The following is a 20,238-nucleotide window of genomic DNA, read 5'->3' on the forward strand; positions in this document are numbered from 1 at the left end:
GTCGTCCTAAATAGTTATGCAGGCTATTGGCGCAGAGTCTGATTGTTTTCAGAAGTTCCCCAAGCCCACAGGTCAGATGACTTCCTGGGATAAAAGCCAGCTTCCTCTTGCTGTGACTCCCGTCACTGGTCTGCAGACATTTTTTTTTTTTTTTTCTTCTTCTTCTAACTTCCCCTCCTGTGACAAGGGAAATAAATATTAGAAAAAAAAAAAGTACAGAATGCTAAGGTTGCCACTCTCACTTCCTCTCACCCCTTAGCTGCTTTGAATGCAGTAATTGCTCCGATCGGCAGGAGAAGACCTCCCTGCCTCCGAGGCTCTGCCCGCTTAGGGGGCTGCAGGGCGTCATGTTTTCACGGGGCCACTGCCGCTCTCAGAAAATGCCGGGATGATGTTTCCCTCGCACCTGGCTGGGGCTCTGATCCCGGCCATGGCCTTCCTCTCCTGCCTGCGACCGGAGAGCTGTGAACCCTGCGTGGAGGTATGTGGTTAGCGTCAGCTCGTCTGTGAGTTTTCCCTTGCTTCTGCCCAGAACTTCCCACGGTGTGCCCTGATTGGTTTATTGTACGAAAAGAAGTTAAATTACCTTAAAGACTCGAGAAGCCACAGGGACCAAATAATTCATTATTACAGGGCACTAACAGGCAGCCAATGGGGGCTTGTTCCAGTAAGGACTTTTGAGTGATAACAGGGGCTTTAGGTTAGAGAGACCTGTTTAAAATCCCCGCTCTGCGACCTTATGGCTAGGTGACCTTGAAGCAGTTATTAAACCTCTCTGAGACTAGTGTTCGTGTCTATAAAAGAATTATAATTATCCCTACTTTGCTAGAGAGTTGTAAGAAGACTGCTTCAGCGCCGTTCTTTTTTGCTGGTGGTTTGAACGCTCAGCTTCCAGCAGTCACCCTGCCCCTTTCAGTCTCACGGAGAAGATGGCTTTTTTGTCTCTCGAGGGAAAGAAAGAACTTTCTAAGTGCTTGTCAGATGACTGCATGCAGCCGTATGGTCCAGAGGATGAAAAAAAATAAAATAAAATAAGAGAATGGAAAAGAAAACGAAAGAGACACAGAGAAAGAGAGAGAGAGAGAAAGAGAGACAAAGAGATAAGAAAAAAGAGAAAGAGAAAGATGTGAAATGCTGACTATTGCAACGGTTTCTCTCATCATGAAATACCACCCCGCTGATTGGTAATTTTTCATGGCGGGTCTCTTTTGTTCCCCCTCAACCTCTCCCCCCTTCCCCTGCACGGACTTCACAGTTGCTTTAGAAACCCACTGCAGAACCGGATAGCCAAGAAAATGGTTTACAGCAAGGCAGGGTCAGAAACTCAAGAGAAGCATAGCCAGCTGCTGGAGTCCTGAAGTTGGCGACATGGGAGAAAACAGTGTAATGTTTAGAAAACATGACTTTGTTATCTCAAAGTCCTCTCTTCCCCCAACTCCCCACCCACAGCCCTACTCCTTGCCCTCCTCTCTATTCTACCCGCTGTTAGGTTAACTGGACTAGATCCTCCAGTCAGGGTCACCCTGGGATAAAATCACAGCCACAGTTGACCCCTTTCCCCTGTGCTCCTTATTTTGTCAGTCCCCGAAGCCTGTCTGTCCTTGTGCATCCCCTAAGCGTCCCCGGAGGGCAGGCCTTCAGTTCCCCCTCACCTTGACTCCTGGATATAAAGTGGTCTCCTGATTCCATAGTCCTCTTCCTTTAATCCATTCTGCATAGTTTTGTTTGTTGTTTAGTTGTTATTGTTGTTTTTCCTGAGTATTGGATCTAAAAAATTACTCTCCTTAAAATCTTTTAATCACTCTCCATGGCCCTTAGAACCATTTCCTACCACAGGGCCTTTGCACTGACTGTTTTCTCTACCTAAGATACTTTCCTCCTAGATCAGTGCTGACCAGTGGAAATATTATGAGTCACATTTGTAGTTTTAAATTTTCTGGTAGCTGCTTTAAAATAAAAAAGTAAAAAGAAACATGTGAATTTGATTTTGATAATATTTTTATTTAACCTGGTATATTTAAAATATTTCAAAATGTAATATATACTTAACTAGTAATAGGATGTTTTACATTCCTTGTTTGGTACTAAGTCTTTGAAATTTAGTATATAGTCTACATTTACCACACATCTCAATTTAGACTATTCACATTTCTCATGCTTTGTAGCTGTGTAGGGCTAGTGGCTACCATATTGGACAGTGTAGCCCTGGTCATTTTCATGGCTTAGTCGCTCCATTCAAATCTCTGCTTAAATGTCTCCTCAGGGCAGTCCTTCTTAATTGTCCCATGTAGAGCTCCCCAGCCACCCCTTATTTGCCTCCAATTCTCTTATACTGCTTATTTCTTTTCTGGAGCAAACCACTATATATTTTTGTTTATTTATTCATTATCCATCTTTCCTTTTGGAATGCATTCTGTAAGAAGACAGGATCATTGTTGGTTTGTTTATCGCTATATTCCCAGTGCCTAGCACATAGTAGCTGCTCAGTTTATATGTGCTAAATGATTGGAATAATTGCTGCAGGATGAAGTCTGAGGCCCTCCTGATCCGGCCAGGTCTTCCCCTCTGACTCAGGTTTCACAACTCCTGGCACTCACTGGCTAATTGAAATGAGTTTTCCGTCCCTTCCTTGCTTAATGCTGTTCTCTCCTTATGAAATAAATATTTTTCTTCCCCTTTCCATACATCCAAACCTTACTCATTTTTCAAGACCCATTTTGAAGTCCTCCCTTCCTAGGAAGTGATTTCTGGATCCAGCATTTATCTCTCTTTTCTCTGGACCCAAGGAAATATTTTCCAAGCTTCTTTTACGGCCCTTTTAAACAGTGTTAAGTTTTGCTCCTGTTTAACTCTTACTCAAGACTGTGGGTCCCCTGAAGTCTGGATCCATATCATGTTTGTCTGCATCGCCCACAGTGCTCAGCAGGAAATGCCTACAATTTGAACTTCAGCAAACCTCCATTTAATCAGCGATTCAATCAGTTATTCATTTATTTATTCAACAAATATTTGTTGAGCATTAACCATTTGCCAGGCACCATTCTGAGTGCTGGAGATAAAACAGTGATCAAAACTATCAAAGCTTACAATCTAGTGCAGGAGATGTACAATACGCAGAGAACAATCATACAGACATATTAATGTTGGATAGGGTTATATCCTGTAAAGGAAAGGTAAAAGAGGGGAAGAGAAAATTGCCTGGCACTGGCTTCTTCTATTAGACAGTGCTGTCTTTGAGGCTCCTGTGACAGGTGGCATTTAAGCAGACATGCAAATGAAGTAAAGACCTGCATGTATGAACTCTGTAACTTTATGCATATTACTTCATCTCTTTGAATTTCTGTTTTCTTCATCTTTTAAAGGTTTATTCGAAGATTAAGTTAAAGTATATAACATATGACAAATATACTGGCATATGGTAAGGGATCAATAATAACTAGTAATAATTAATGTTAACATTTATTGATCATTTACAGTGCAGTAGGCTTTGAAATAAGCTCTTTAAACACCTTATCTCATTTAATCCTTTAAACAGATTGTATTAGTTTTAAACAACAGAAAACCAAAATTTAGCTGGCTTAAGCAAGGAGTTTTGTTGGAGAAAATAAGGGAATTCAGAAATTAGATGAGAGGTTAGAGAATTAGGCTTACAAAGAGTATGGGAAAGTTGGTTAGAAACCAGCACAGGAACCGAGACAGCATAAAGCACTTGACCTTGTTTAATAGGTTCCACCACCGTAACCCATGCACTCTGTAGATTTTCCCCCATTTCTGCACCACTCTGCTCAAAGGCCAATGAGCCAAGAAAGAGAATGCTATTGTCAAAAATTGAGCTCTGGCTAGGGGAGGTCTGGACATCTTGACTGGCAGTGTCTTAAAGGCTGTGCACAATGGAGAATATTTAGAATGATACTAGATATTTTATTACCTGTATTTTATATATGATAAAATGAGGTTCACTGAGATTGAAAAAAAAAAAAAAAAAGACTTTCCCCAGATCACTCAGGAGAGCTGGTATGAAACCTAAATCCTTTAAACACCAAAGCCTCAGCCCTTCACCACCTGATTCCATTGCTTCTTGCTAAATGTTGCCATTGCTATAGCAGAGGTTAAAACACCGAGTACATAGTCAGTGCTCTTTCCTTCCTAATCTAGAGTAAGACAGTTTGTAAGTATAAAGCGAGTGGATGAATGGATGCATGGGTGGGTAGATGAAAGGAGGTTGACTGGCTTCTGTGCCTGCAGTAGAGGCCCCCTAGTCTGTGGTCTAGGAGAGGGGAGTTGGGAGAGCACGCAGACAGACACTGCATCTAACGTGTTGTCATTGCAGGTGGTTCCTAACATTACTTACGAGTGCATGGATCTGAATCTCTACAAAATCCCCGACAACATCCCCTCCTCAACCAAGAACCTGGACCTGAGTTTTAACCACCTGAGGCACTTAGGCAGCCATAGCTTCTCCAATTTCCCAGAACTACAGGTGCTGGATTTATCCAGGTAATGAATGAGCTTTTACATACTGTACCAGGTAAGATGTTCATTGTTCTCTCATTTCATTCTTGGGTCACAAAGCCCAGTTAGTGGAGTCTTGTCTTCGTTCACTTATTCATTCATACAACAGATGTCTTACTTGCAATATAAACTTAAGCAAGCCACCTCTACTCTCCAGGTCTTAGTTTTCTCATCTGTGAAATGGGAAGTTGGATGAAGTAGTTTCTAAAGACAATGCTACCCCTTGATTTTCTTTTAAGTCAGGAGAGAACATTATCTTAAACTCTTTCATAAACAGATATTTAGTGACCACTTGCTCTATGCTATACACTCTGCTGGGGAGCAAGAGTATATTGCTATATAACATGTAGCCCTTGTTGTTAAGGAGGTGTATGCTCTTGAAAGAGTTGATATGTTGAAGTCCTGGGTCCATAGTATACATTTAACAAATGTTACCTAATTCTGTTTTTTTTTTTTATTTTGATGCTGGGAAAAGGATGGTGATATATAAGAGTACATGATAAACTATCTGCAAACTACAGTTACAAATTGTATTGTTCAGAAGAGGGGCCTTCTCTGTGGTGGGTAGTCAAGAAAGATTTCATGAACAGAGTGAGATTCAAATAATATATGGAATATTGAAAGTAGGGTAGCAGATAGGGAATTAGGAAAAGACAAGTAACTCAAGGAGAAAGATGTCAAGATCAAAAGAAAACATCTGCTGTGGGCAAAGAATAGTGACGAATATTTTTTTTCTGATGCAGGAAGTATATAATTTATTGTGGCAGGTGAAGTTATCATGATTATTTTTTTGTGGAACTGAATGCTGAAAGGGTTTTCATCATCAGGGGCATCATTAAATAACTGAACTAGATAATAGATCATATTCTCTATAATGGTTTGTGAAAAATACAGAAACACACACATACACACTAACTGGATACTTTCCAGACAGCCCTCATATTTTTATTACAGAAATTCTTGATAAAGACTAAGGTCATAGTATGAAAATCCCCTTAAGAGTAGATATTTCTGTAGAAGAGTGAGTATTTGATGTTTTATGCTCTAACTTGAATATTGATCGGGTATAACAAAGGAGGAATGGAACATTTTAAAGGCAGTAGCATAAAATATAGAGCCCTGTGTGAGTCAGAAGACCTGAGCCAAGTTCTCCTCCAACATTTATAACCATGTGTCTTGAGACACGTGACTTCATCTCCCTGAGGCTCAGTTTTCATATCTGTTAAATGAAAATGATGGAACTTATTCTACAGGATTAAATGTGGTAATGAATATTAACATGCTATCCATATTAAAAAACTTTATAAAATATATTGTAAACGCATAATTATTATACCATTTCACTACATTCTAAATTTCAATTTTCTGAGTGAAAATTTTGCCAAGAACTGTATTGAGGTAGATCAATTCTTCCCCCTTTTATAAAATAAAAAAATAGTTTTCATCAACAATCTCTTATAATTCATTTTTGATCCACCATTTACCTAAGAAACTTCTCTCAGAAGCCTTACATATGAGCTTAGAGAGAAGCCAACTTTCCCTCTCGTTAGCCCGTGGGAAATTCCAAATTAGGGCAAGGACAGACAATAGCACAGTAGGCATCCTTTGCCTTTTCATACAGTGTTCACATATAGCAACTCAACTAGTCCTCTGAGAGTCCTTTGTGATAGACCAGGCAGCCGTTTTTTCCAGTTATGGAAATCTGTCTGTCTATCTACCTATCTATCATCTATCTATATCTATCTATTTTCCTTTTAAAGATGAGAAAACTGAGGCTTGGAGACTTTAAATGACATATGCATTCACTTAGCTTGTTGGCAGCAGACCAGAGATTCAAGTTCACATCTCCTGCGTCCAAGTTAAATGTTCTCATCTTAATACGCTATTTCTCTAATATGATGATCCCTGTGTAATGAGATACAGACACAGCAAGACCCTTCCAGACCTCGCTTAGGATAATGACTTTCAGTTCCATCCAACTTGCTGCAAAGACATTATTTTATTCTTTCTTATAGCTGAGTAGTACTCCATGGTACCTATATAATACATTTTCTTTATCCATTCATCAGTTGATGGGCACTTAGGTTGACTTCACACCTTTGTAATTGTGAATTGTGCTATGATAAATATTTGGGTGCTAGTGTCTTTTTTTGTAAAATGACTTATTTTCCTTTGGGTAGATTATCCAGTAGTGGGATTGCTGGATTGAATTGTAGGGCTACTTTTAGCTCTTTGAAGAATCTCCACATTGTTTTTTATAGAGGTTTTACTTGTTTACATTCCCACCAACAGTGTATAAGTATTCTCTTTTCACTGCATCTGCACCAATATCTATTATTTTTTGACTTTTTAGGAATAGCCATTCTGACAGGAGTAAGGTGGTTTTTAATTTTCATTTCCCTGATGATTAGTGATGTTGAGCATTTTTTCATGTTTGTAGGCCATTTGTATATCTTCTTTTGAAAAACGTCTGTTCACATCTTTTGCCCACTTATTAATAGGGTTATTTGGTATTTCTTTTCTTGCTGATTTGTTTGAGTTTTTTATAGATCCTGGATATTAGTCCTTTGTTGGATGTGTATTTTGCAAATATTTTCTCCTATTCTGTAGGTTGTATATTTACTCTGTTGATTATTTCTTTTAGTGTGCAGAAACATTTTAGTTTAATTAAGTTCCATTTATTTATTTTTGTTTTTGTTATATTTGCTTTTGGGATCTTAGTCATAAATTCTTTGCCTATGCCAATGCCCAGAAGAGCATTTCCTAAGTTTTCTTCTACAGTTTTATGGTGTCAGGTCTTTCATTTAAGTGTTTAATCCATTGTGAGTTAATTTTTGTATATGGTGAGAAATAAGGATCCTGTTTCATTCTTCTGCATATGGCTATCCAATTTTTCCAGCACTGCTTACTGAATAAGGCATCATTTCCCCAGTGTATGTTTTTGTCTGCTTTGTCGCAGATCAGTTAGTTGTATTTTGGGGTTCTCTATTCTGTTCTATTGATCTATGTGTCTACTTTTATTCCAGTATTGTGCTGTGTGAGCTACTATAGCCTTGTATAATTTGAAATTGGGTAATATGATACCTCCAGATATATTCTTTTTGCTTAGGATTGCTTTGGCTATTCAGGCTGATTTTTGCTTCTACGTAACATTTAGCACTTTTTTATCTAATTCTGTGAAAATGACATTGGTATTTTGATGGGAATTGCATTGAATCTGTAAATCACTTTGGGCAATATGGACATTTTATTAATAACAATACTGAGTCTTCCAATCTATGAGCATGGACTGTTTTTTCATTTGTTTATGTCATCAATGATTTCTTTCCTAAGTGTTTTGTAGTTCTCCTTGTAGACATCTTTCACCTCCTTGGTTAAGTATTTTCATAGCTATTTTATTTTTTTGTAGGTATTATACGTGGTATTGAGTTCTTGATTTGGTTCTCAACTTGGCTATTATTGGTGTATAGAGATGCTACTGATTTATATACTTTAATTTTGTAACTTGAGATTTTACTGAATTTATGTATCAATTCCAAGATTCTTTTGGAGAAGTACTTAGAGTTTACTAGATCTAAGATCATATCATCAGTAAATTGGGATAGTTTGACCTCCTCTTTTCCTATTTGCATGCCTTTTATTTCTTTCTCCTGTCTGATACTCTGGCTAGCACTTCTAGTACTATGTTAAATAGAAGTGATGACAGTGGGCATCTCTGTTTTGTACCAGTTCTCAGAGGCAATGTGTTCAACTTTTCCCCATTCAGTATGATGTTGGGTATGGGTTTGTCATATATGGCTTTTATTATTTTGAGGTATGTTCCTTCTATGCCTAGTTTGTTGAAGGTTTTTATAATGAAGGGGTGCTGGATTTTATCAAATGCTCTTTTTTTTTTCATCTCTTGAGATGATCGTATGATTTTTATTTTTAATTTTGTTTATGTGGTGAATCACGTTTATTAATTTGCATATGTTCAACCATTCTTGCATTTCTTGGGTGAAACTCGCTTGATCATGATGAATTATTTTTTTGATGTGCTGTTGAATTCAGTTTACTGATATTTTGTTGAGGATTTTTGCATCTGTGTTAATGAATGATATTGGTCTGTAGTTTTCTTTTTTTGTTGTTGTGTCTTTTCCTGGCTTTGGTATCAGGGTGATGCTGGCTTCATAGAATGAGTTAGGAAGGATTCCTTTCTTCTCCATATGTAACAGTTTGAGTAGGATAGTTACCAGTTCTTCATTGTATGTCTGGTAAAATTTGGCTGTAAATCTGTCTGGTCCTGGGCTTTTCTTTTCTGTTGGAAGATTTTTTATTACTGATTTAATCTCAGTAGTCATTACTGGCTTGTTCAGGATTTCTGTTTCTTTCTGATTTAAGTTTGGGAAGTTAGGTATTTCCATAAATTTCCTCTAGATTTTCAAGTTTGTGTGTATAGAGGTATTCATAGCAGTCTTGGATGATCTTTTGTATTTCTATGGTATACAGTGTTGTAGTGTTTCCTTTTTTATTTCTGATTGAGCTTATTTGAGTACTCTCTTTTCTTGATTAATTTAACTAGTGGTCTATCAATTTTGTTTATCCTTTCAGAGAACCATCTTTTCGTTTCATTGATCCTTTGATTTTTTTTTTTTTTTGGTTTCAATTTTATTTAGGTCTGCTCTTATCTCTTATCTTTGTTATTTTTTGTCTTCTGCTAGCTTTGAGTTTTGTTTGTTTTTATTTTACTACTTCCTTGAGGTGTGACATTAGGTTATTAATCTTTTTGTCTTTTCAATGTAGACATTTAATGCTATGAACTTCCCTTTTAGTCTTGTTTTTGATGTATCCCAGAGATTTTTGGTAGCTTGTGTTGCTATTGTCATTCAATTTAAAAAATTTTTTGATTTCCATCTTACTTTCATTGTTGACCCATAGATCATTCAGCAGTAGGTTGTTTAATTTCCATGCATTTGTATAGTTATGAGAGTTCCTCTTGGAATTGATTTCTATTTTTATTCCCCTGTGATCTACAAAGATACATGGTATGATTTCAAATTTTTAAAAATTTGCTGAGACTTGTTTTGTGGCCTAAGTTATGATCAATCTTGGAAAATGTTCCATATGCTGATGAGAAGAGTGTACATTCTGCAGTTTTGGGGTAGGTTAGGTTAGTTTCATTTGTTCTAGAGTCCTTTTTAAGTCTAGTATTTCTTTGTTGGTTTTCTGCCTCGATGATCTGTCTAGTTCTGTCAGTGTAGTGTTGAAGTTCCTGCCACTATTACTGTGTTGCTGTTTATTTCATTTCTTAGGTCTACCAGTTTAGGATTGTTATATCTCCTTGTTGAATTGATCTCTGGATCATTATGTAATGACCATATTTGTGTTTTTCTTTTTAATATTATTGAATTAAAGTGTGTTTTATCTGATATAAGAATAGCTGCTCCTACTCACTTTTCATTTTCATTTGTTTCCCCCCTTTCACCTTGAATCTATGAGACTCTTTACGAGTTAAATGGGTTCCTTGGAGACAGCAGATATTTGGGTTATTTTTTTTTAATCCATGCCATCAATCTGTATCTTTTAAGTGGGGAATTTGACTGTTTACACTCAATGTTAATATTTATAAGTGAGGTATGGCTCTAGTCGTCAAGTCTTCTGTTACCTAGTTGTTTTATATTCTCCCTTGTGTTACTGTTTCAAATGAGCTATGAATTTTTACTTTCGGATGTTTTTACACTGGTGAGTATCAACTGTACTTTTTAGTCTTTAGAACATTTGTGGGCATTTCTTGTAGGACAGGTCTAGTGGTGACAAATTTCTTTAGTGTTTACTTGTCTGAGAAAGATTTTATTTCTCCTTCATTTATGCAGGACACAGAATTCTTGGCTGACAATTATTCTGTTTAAGAAGACCAAAGATGGGACCCCAATCCCTTCTTGCTTGTAAGGTTTCTGCTGAGAAGTCTGCTGTTATTCTGATGGGTTTTCATTTGTAAGTTACTTGATGCTTTTGTCTCACAGTAGAATTTTCTCCTTCACTTTGACTTTGGCCAGACCAATAACTATGTGTCTTGATGATTTTATTTGTCCATTTGCATTGCTATAAAGAAAATACTTGAGGCTGGGAAATTTATATAGGAAAGGACTTTATTTAGCTCATGGTTCTGCAGACTATACAAGAAACATGGCACCAGTATCTGCTTCTGGTGAAGGCTTCAGGGAACTTCCAAACAAGGTGGAAGGTGAAAGGGCAGACATGTCACACAGTGAGAGGAGAAAGAGAGAGAGGAGGTGGTGCCAGACTCTTTTAAACAACCAGCTCTCCTGTATACTAATAAAGTGAGAACTCATTCATTATCATGAGGAGGGCACCAAGTCATTCTTAAGGGATATGTCCCCATGACCAAAACACCTCCCAACAGGCCCCACATTCAACACTGGGGATAAAATTTCAATATGAGATTTGGAGGAGCCAAACATGTGAGCCATATCAGTGATGTTCTATTTGTAATAAGTCTTCCAGAAGTTCATTGATCTTATATCTGGATGTCTGAATCTCTAGCAAGACCAGGGAAGTTTTCCTTCATTATTCCCTCAAATAGGTTTTCCATACTTTTTCTTCTCCCTCAGGGATATCTACGATTCCTACATTGGATATTTTACAAAATCCCCAATTTATCAGAGCCTTTGTTCTTTCTCTTGATGTTTTTTTTTTTCTTTATTTTTGATTGACTAGGTTGAATCTAAAGCCTTGTCTTTAAGTTGTGAAATTATTTCTTTTGCTTGGTCTAGTCTATTATTAAAACTTTCCACTGTGTTTTGAAATCCCTAAATGACTCTTTCATTTTCAAAAGTTCTGTTTTTTTAAAATATCTAACCCTTTAGTGAATTTTTCATTAATGTCTTAAATTATGATTTGTGTGTGTGTGCGTGTGTGTGTGTGTGTGTTTGGTTTTCACCTTTCTCATCAAGCCCATTGAGCTCACTTGTGATCCATATTTTGAATTCCACATCTGACATTTCAAAAATTTCCTTTTGGTTGGACATCATTACTGGAGAGCAAGTGTGATCCTTTGAGGGGAATCACACTTGAGAGGGTGTCAAAGCAGCCTGTTTTTTTTTTTTTTTTTATACTGCCAGAGTTCTTATGCTGGTTCCTTCTCATCTGGAACCTCTTCCCTCAGCTCAACACAGATAACTTTGTGGTTTGCTGTTCTCCTCTTCCAGGAATTCTGCTTCTCAGTGTAGAGAGGGAGTGGTATGCTGCCTTTTGGCTCATGCAGGTAGGTACCCACTGTGTTGTCCCTGGCAATTTGAGTCTGTTGGACCTCAAACCCCTGAAAGGGTATTCATGTGCCAGCAGTGGTGGACTAGGTTAGCTAATCCCCAGTCCCCTGGCCCCTGAGTAGCATACTTGTGTCCCGGGGGACCAGACTGAGACTGGACTGGCAAACTTGCCCTCAAGCCTCCCTTAGTTCAGTGTTAGTTGTGATAGTGAAGGGTGGGGTGAACTGCTCTGGAAGAATGCTCAGGCAGGAGAAGAGGGGATACACTGTGAGCCTTAGATAGGAGGAATGGGCCTCTTGTGACAAGATTAACAGATGCAGGCAGCTGTGGGGTGCACAAGCCACTCACATTTCCTCTTGGCAGTGACAGTGGTGTCTGTGCTTTGGGGCCACAAAAACTCCCAGATTCCCAGATCGCACCCTGGCCCAACTGTAGCAGAAGTGGTAGAGGCAGCTCAACCTGCTTTCTGCAGGGCCACCAGACTGACTGTGGGCTGTGGCTGAAATGCTCTGGCAGGTGAGGTATAGTCATGCCAGGTACTTGCCTCCAGGGAGTGTAGGCTTCTCCCAGAAGAGACAGGCAGCTCAGGGAGAGGACTGCTATCCCCACCCTCCCTCAGGAGAGGCAGTATATTTCGTCCTTTGGGCACATGAAAGTGCTTGCTATGGCTTTTTAGAGGGAAAAGAGTGAGCCCTAAGATCTGCGCAAAGCCTGGATGTGATAGGTTCTCTGTCAGAGTTGGGGCAGCCATACCCAAGTGCCATGATTTAATCATCCCCTGTGGAACCCTCACTGGTTTCAAACTTATATAGCTGCAGCTGCCTTGGCAGCAGTGGGTGAGGGACAGGAGGAGGAGGAGAAGGCCCTGAATGGTGGGAGCTGGTGCCCTGTGTCCCCTTTGTCCTGAGGGGCCCTCTGACATACTGCACTCTCCTTTCAGCTGGAAGCAGCCCACTCGGAATGTCCAAGGTACAGGAGACCCACAGTTCTGCTGAGCCCCACCAGTCCCCTGAAGGATGATGTAGTCCAAATGGGTGTTGGGGAGCACTGACTGTGGACCAGTGATGTTGAGCCCCAAAAGCTGAGATTCCTGGGTCAGGACAGCTATAAAATGCTGCCTGTCTGTGAAGTGAGGGAAATGAGCCTCATCCTCTGTGCAGAACCTGGGTATGGTAAACAGAGTACTATTGAGGATGTGCCCCCAATGCAAGCCTAGAACTCGTCATCCTATAGCACTCCTGCTCCAAAAGCTCATGCTTGGGAGCAGAGGTGGCTGTGTCTGCAGCATTGAGTTGCTGGAAGAGAGGAGGTCTCCATTTCCATGGCTCTTCCTGGGTTCCAGTGCTGCTTCTACTCTGGGATAGGGACATTCTCCCACCCTATAGACTCCTCTCTGTACTTGTGTCTCCCCTGGGAGGGTGCAGACAACTTTGGATCACAAGCTAGGGGTTCTCTGGTGCAGAAAAGTACACATTCCTTCTTCCTCTGTTCTAAAAAGTGTTTGCAGCACTACCCAGTTCCCTTGGGGCAGTCCACCCTATGGGCCAGAACTCCAGGAATATTACGGCTTTCCTGTGTCTCCCTGCTCCTTTGGGGTTGCCATATTCTAGGCAGATGTCATCTCAGCTCAGGCCCGTGGTTGGGGGAAGTGAACTGCATTGGCCCACACCGTGGTGCTCTGCTCCCAAGAACCTCTCAGTTCACTGATGGCAGCAGCACCTGGGTAGAAGGGCTCTAGGAGAGACTGGGCACTGGCACACTGCCACAGGTTGAGTGGAGAGAAGGTAAACACTCTCACCTATCCTTTCCGCTTGACTCTGAATTCCTTGGGGATCAGTTCTTGCCAAAATCTTGCTCCTTGTTCTGCTCCACAATTTTTTCCTTTGGGATATCCGCTAAGAGAAATTTCTGGCACCTTTCCCTCAGTATCTCACCTGGGCTATGCTTTTCCACCTGAAACATTTTCTTATTTTGGGGATGATCAGGTGACGGATGTTTCCAGTTGGCCATCTTCCTCCCTCCTGGAGTGTTCTTTCTATTGCGCCCACTACTCTCTATCCAGCTTCTAATAAATAATAAAAGCTTTTTATTTTACTAAACCACTCATGTATTGATGGGCATTTGGGTTGTTTCCACATCTTTGCAATTGTGAATTGTGCTGCTATAAACATTCGGGTGCAGATGTCTTTTTTATAGAATGTCTTTTGTTCTTTTGGGTAGATGCCCAATAATGAGATTGCTGGATCAAATGGTAGGTCTACTTGTATCTACTTGTTTAAGGTATCTTCATATTGCTTTCCACAGAGGTTGCACTAGTTTGCAGTCCCACCAGCAGTGTATGAGTGTTCCTATCTCTCCGCATCCACACCAACATTTATTGTTTTAGGACTTTTTAATAAAGGCCATTCTCACTGGAGTTAAGTGATATCTCATTGTCATTTTGATTTGCATTTCCCTGATGATTAGAGATGTTGAGCATTTTTTCATATGTTTGTTGGCCATTCTTCTATCTTCTTTTGAAAAATTTCTATTCATGTCCTTTGCCCACTTTTTGATAGGGTTGTTTGATTTTTTTCTTGCTGATTTTCCTGAGTTCTATATGTATACCATGGAGTATTACTCAGCTCTAAGAAATAATGGTGATATAGAATCTCTTATGTTCTCCTGGATAGAGTTGGAACCCATTCTACTAAGTGAAGTATCCTAAGAATGGAAAAATAAGCACCACATGTACTCACCATCAAATTGGTTTCCCTGATCATCACCTAAGTGCACATTTGGGAATAACATTAATTGGGTGTCGGGCAGATGTGGTGGGGGAGGGGATGGGTGTATACCTACATAATGAGTGCGATGGGCACTGTCCGGGGAATGGACAAGCTTGAAGCTCTGACTCAGGGGAGGGCATGGGCAATACACATAACCTAAACTTTTGTACGCCCATAATATGCTGAAATAAAGAAAAAAAAGGAAAGGGGGAGGAGGCATGACAGGATAGTGGAAAGGAAGAAGAAAAAAAGGCTTTTTATTGAATCAGAATGGTTTTATTATCCAGGAATGTCCTGAAGAGGACAGGACAGGTGGGGAACAATGTAAATGTAATTCCGCCTGGATTAGGATAGGACATATTTGTAAATAGTAACTGACATGCACCTGCAATGCTAATAGGAGTAGATCATTAGCTTTGCTGGCTGTATAGGAGCCTTGTCTCTAGGACATCCGTATGAACATTGTATGTAGCATGGCTTCCATTTCTCTTAGGATAAAATTCAAAACTTTTTATCTGGCCTGTGAGCCTGTGCCTTATTTGGAACCTCTTTTCTACACAACCCCATCTCACATCCTTCCAGTTTCTTCTCTGTACTCCAGCCATGGAAGCTGATTTTCTTGGTTCCTCCATGAGTCATAGCTGCTGCCTACCCTGGGGCTTTTGTATTTGCTGGTCACTTCACCTTCTTTTCTCCTTAACTCATACTCATCTTCCAAATTTCAATTTAAGCATTCTCAGAGAAGCCTACTTTGATCCCCCTAGTCTGGTCCTTTGTCTAGATGCATACTCTCATAAAACACTTTCCTTTTCTTCCACAAAACTCACTCCTATCACCTGTTACTAGCACTGACCGGTGATAATGACAGCTTTCAAGTATCTGGAATATCTAGCTATCCTATATACAGAACTTTTCATGGCTATTAAGGGTATCCATGACACTTAGGTGTAATTTTTTTTTTTTTTTTTTTTTTTGTATCTTTGGAATTGACATTTACCAGTCATTTATCATGTTCAACAACTAACAACTACCCATATGATCTGTACCAATCAGATGTATAATCACAATTATGTGTGGCAGGAAATAGCTAAACTTGATCCAAGGCTATTACATACCCTATCAACCACGCAATCTTTATGTATCCCAGTTATTGATCTTTAACTGATTTCCTTTTGATGGATTTGCTGCCTCTGCTTAGCATGTGTGCCTAGTGTGATTAAAAAGAGTTTATCATTGCAGCCGGTATAATGATACTGAATCTGTGGGGCTTCTTATCTGCTCATACCATCATTATCTGTCCTGCTTGATGTCTCTGCCTTTGCACAATGATATGGCACATCACATCTGTATGAAGAGCTGGATGACTAGGATTGTTATTCTATCTTAGCTTTTATTCTGCAGAAATATTACATAGTCTATATATTTTTCCTCTAGGTGTGAAATCCAGACGATTGAAGAGGATGCATATCAGAGCCTAAACCATCTTTCCACCTTGATATTGACAGGAAACCCTATCCAGAGTTTAGCCCCAGGAGCCTTTTCCGGACTGTCAAGTTTACAGAAGCTGGTGGCCGTGGAGACAAATCTAATCTCTCTAGAGAACTTTCCCATTGGACATCTCAAAAGCTTGAAGGAGCTTAATGTGGCTCACAATTTTATCCATTCTTTCAAGTTACCTGAATATTTTTCTAACCTACCCAAGCTGGAGCACTTGGACCTTTCCAAAAATAACATTCAAAATATTTATCATGAAGACTTGCATGTTCTACATCAAAATTCTTCACTCAATCTCTCTTTAGACCTGTCCTTGAACCCTATAGACTTTATTCAGCCTGGTTCCTTTAAAGGAATTAGGCTCCATGAACTGACTTTGAGAAGTAATTTTGATAGTGTGAATATAATGAAAACTTGTATTCAAGGTCTGGCTGGTTTAGAAGTCCATCGACTGGTTTGGGGAGAATTTAGAAATGAAAGGAACCTGAATGATTTTGACAAATCTGCCCTGGAGGGACTGTGCAATTTGACCATTGAAGAATTCAGTTTAGTAAAATTAGAAGAAAGTTTAAAAGATGCTGATTTATTTCATTGTTTGACAAATGTTTCTGCAATTTCCCTGGTGAGTTTGGATTTAAACTCTCTAAAAGGCTTTTATAATAATTACGGATGGCAATCTTTAGAATTAGTTAACTGTGAATTTGAACAATTTCCCACATTGGAGCTCTTTTCTCTTGAAAGGTTTATTTTAACTCACAACAAAGATGGGCTCACTTTTGCAGAAGTTGAGCTACCAAGCCTTGAATATCTAGATATCAGTAAAAATGGCTTGAGTTTCAAGGGTTGCTGTTCTCATACTGATTTGGGGACAAACAGACTGACATATTTAGATCTGAGCTTCAATGGTATTATTACCATGAGTTCAAACTTCCTGGGGTTAGAAGGACTACAACATCTGGATTTCCGGCATTCCACTTTGAAACAGACTAGTGATTTCCCAGTATTCCTATCACTTAAAAACCTCCGTTACCTTGACATTTCTTATACTCACATCCGAGTTGTCTTCCATGGCATCTTTGATGGCTTGGTCAGTCTTGAAGTCTTGAAAATGGCTGGCAATTCTTTCCACGACAACGTCCTTCCAGATGTCTTCCAAGAAATGACTAACTTGACTTTCCTGGACCTCTCTGAGTGTCAACTGGAACAAGTGACCCAGAAAGCATTTAACTCACTCTCCAGTCTTCGATTACTAAATATAAGCCACAACAACTTCTTATCATTGGATATACTTCCTTATAAGTCTCTCCAATCCCTCCATGTTCTAGATTGCAGCTTCAATCGCATAGTGGCTTCCAAAAACCAAGAACTACAGTATTTTCCAAGTAGTCTAGCTTTCTTAAATCTTACTCAGAATGACTTTGCTTGTGTTTGTGAACACCAGAGTTTCTTGCAGTGGGTCAAGGACCAGAGGCAGCTCTTGGTGGAAGCTGAACAAATGGTATGCGCAACACCTTTAGACATGCAAGGCATACCTGTACTGAGTTTTAGGAACACCACCTGTCAAATGAGCAAGACCATAATCAGCATGTCTGTGGTCCTTTTCCTTGTAATATCTGTTGTAGTAGTTCTGGTCTATAAGTTTTATTTTCACCTGATGCTTCTTGCTGGATGCAAAAAATACAGTAGAGGTGAAAGCACCTATGATGCCTTTGTCATCTACTCGAGCCAGGATGAGGACTGGGTGAGGAATGAGCTAGTAAAGAATTTAGAAGAAGGGGTGCCCCCCTTTCAGCTCTGCCTTCACTACAGAGACTTTATTCCCGGTGTGGCCATCGCTGCCAACATCATCCAGGAAGGTTTCCACAAAAGCCGGAAGGTTATTGTTGTGGTGTCCAATCACTTCCTCCAAAGCCGCTGGTGTATCTTTGAGTATGAGATTGCTCAGACCTGGCAGTTTCTGAGCAGTCATGCTGGTATCATCTTCATTGTCCTGCAGAAGGTGGAGAAGTCCCTGCTCCGGCAGCAGGTGGAGCTGTACTGCCTTCTCAAGAGGAACACTTACCTGGAGTGGGAGGACAGTGTGCTGGGGCGGCACATCTTCTGGAGACGACTCAGAAAAGCCCTGTTGGATGGTAAACCATGGAGTCCAGAAGGGACAGAGGGTGCAGAATGACACCAGCGAGAAGCAACAGCTTCTACCTGCAGAGGAGAAAACTGAGGTGCTTCTTGCCCAGCTGGACTCTATGCTTGTTCAGTTAACAAGAATTAAATTCTGCAACATGCCAGGCATTATGCTAAAGGCAAGTGATTCAGTGGTGTTCAAGATACCCAGGACTGCTAATCTCATGGAACGTACAGTGCAGTGAAGAGGGAATAAATTCTGGGCTAAAATACAGAACCTTCCAGGTGGGCATTTCAACCAACTCAGCTAAGGAGTCCGTGACAGACAGAGAAAGTCACGTCAACTCTTCCCCCATCAACTTGAATAAAACTGAGAGACTGGGCCCCAGTGAAAGCAGAAAGGGACACTGTTCTTCTCCTGAGTCTTTTGAATGGAAATTTCATTATGAATTATGTTTTAGCCATCTTTAAACAGTTTTGGTAGTTTGAACTGAACTGGGAGTTTGCTCACTTTTCTCCTTTCTATTGAATACAGTTTAAATTCTGCTTGGTGGCTCAAAAGGCTCCTGGTTCAGGATGCTCCTTCCATTTAAAGTCAGTTTTTGTACAAAGGTTAAAATAGTGTGACTAATTCCTAAGGAAACCCGATTAACAGATGCTCATAAACATCCTGGTCATTTCTTACTAGGTTCTATTTATTAACTAATAATTCTTGATATATTTTTGCTGGTATATATATCCAGTTTTCATTTCTCATGTCTTGTCTATAAGCCCACATCATAAATAAGGTTGTTAGAGATGTGTTGGAAATATCCATATTTAACCACTATTTTTCAAGCAAGTATGTAAAATACACTCTGTCACTTTGTCACTTGATGTCATTCTAAAGTTATTACCTACTAAGTTATGACTGTCATGGATGCAGCATTAAAATAATTTGGTGGAAAGGGGCACTTTTTTAAAAAAAGAACATGGGGAGAAAAGTCTCAACTTCATGGTCTTATAATGAGCGATTTGTGGGAGAAGCCGCAAGAGAAGTGAGATGACCTCAGGAGGTCACCTTTTCTTGACAATTCCAGAAGGACATGAGCTGATATGGCTGGGGTGGGCCCATGAAATGAGCTGCAGCAGAAGTTTCTTCTCCGGGCACACGTTGTTTGACGGACCTTTGAATCCCTTCCGGGAGACCTGCCTGTGAGAGGACTCGGGAGGGGGAGTGCACATGTTCGTCTCCTGCTGGGCGTTGCTCCCTGCCCACATTTTGGGAAGGGTGGATGTTGTCACTGAGAAAATCCTGTGTTGGGATTAATGGGGCTCCTAGGAAGTTCCCCGAAAAACCTGTTCACCCAGCTTCCCCAGAAATGGTACAAAGACAGAACAATGAGGACATTGTAGGGGAAATGCAAACCAAAGGCACACTGAGATATCACCTCATACCAGTTAGAATGGCTACTATTAAGAAAAAGATAATATGCGTTGAGGTTGTAGAGAAATTAGAACCTTCCTATGCTGTTGGTAAGAAGGTAAAATGGTGTAGCCATTACGGAAAACAGTACAGAGTTTCCTCAAAAATGAAAAACAGCAGTACTATGTGATCCAGAAATCTTACTTCTGGGTATATACCCAAAAGAATTGAAATCAGAATCTCAAAAAGATGTCTGCACTCTCGTGTCCATTGCAGCACTGTTCGCAATAGCCAGGTTACGGAAACAACCCAAATGTGCGCTGAAAAGCAAATAGATAAATAAAATGTGTTATATACATACATTGGAATGTTATTCAGCCTAAAAAATAAGGAAATCCTGTCGTTTGTGACAACATGGATAACCTGAAGATCATTATGCAAAGTAAAATAAGTCACAGAGTGACAAATACTGCCTGATTTCACTTATATGAGGTACTAAAATAGTCCAAGTCATAGAAACAGAATAAAACAGTGGTTTCTAAGGGCCAATGGGTGGAGAAATGGGGAAATAGGGAGACGTTGTTTAATTGGTATAAAGTCATAGTTATGCAAGATGAATTAGTTCTAAAAATCAGCTGTACAGAATAGTGTCTATAATGAACAATATATA

General features: G+C 39.8%; 1 protein-coding gene across 2 annotated transcripts; it reads left to right on the forward strand.

Moving 5' to 3' along the window:
* Positions 1 to 388: 388 nt before the first annotated feature.
* On the forward strand, positions 389 to 18,618 carry TLR4 (toll like receptor 4). 2 transcript variants are annotated; one of them, XM_069474597.1, is made up of 3 exons: positions 389 to 481; positions 4,331 to 4,497; positions 15,983 to 18,618. In XM_069474597.1, exons 1-3 carry the CDS (start codon positions 389 to 391, stop codon positions 18,213 to 18,215), a joined length of 2,493 nt encoding a protein of 830 aa, XP_069330698.1. In that variant the 3' UTR covers positions 18,216 to 18,618. The 2 variants fall into 2 exon arrangements, with proteins under 2 accessions (XP_069330698.1, XP_069330699.1); XM_069474598.1 differs by having other exon boundaries at positions 389 to 475.
* Positions 18,619 to 20,238: the final 1,620 nt, after the last annotated feature.

Source organism: Eulemur rufifrons, chromosome 7 (genome assembly GCF_041146395.1).
Source record: "Eulemur rufifrons isolate Redbay chromosome 7, OSU_ERuf_1, whole genome shotgun sequence".
Lineage (NCBI taxonomy): Eukaryota > Metazoa > Chordata > Mammalia > Primates > Lemuridae > Eulemur > Eulemur rufifrons.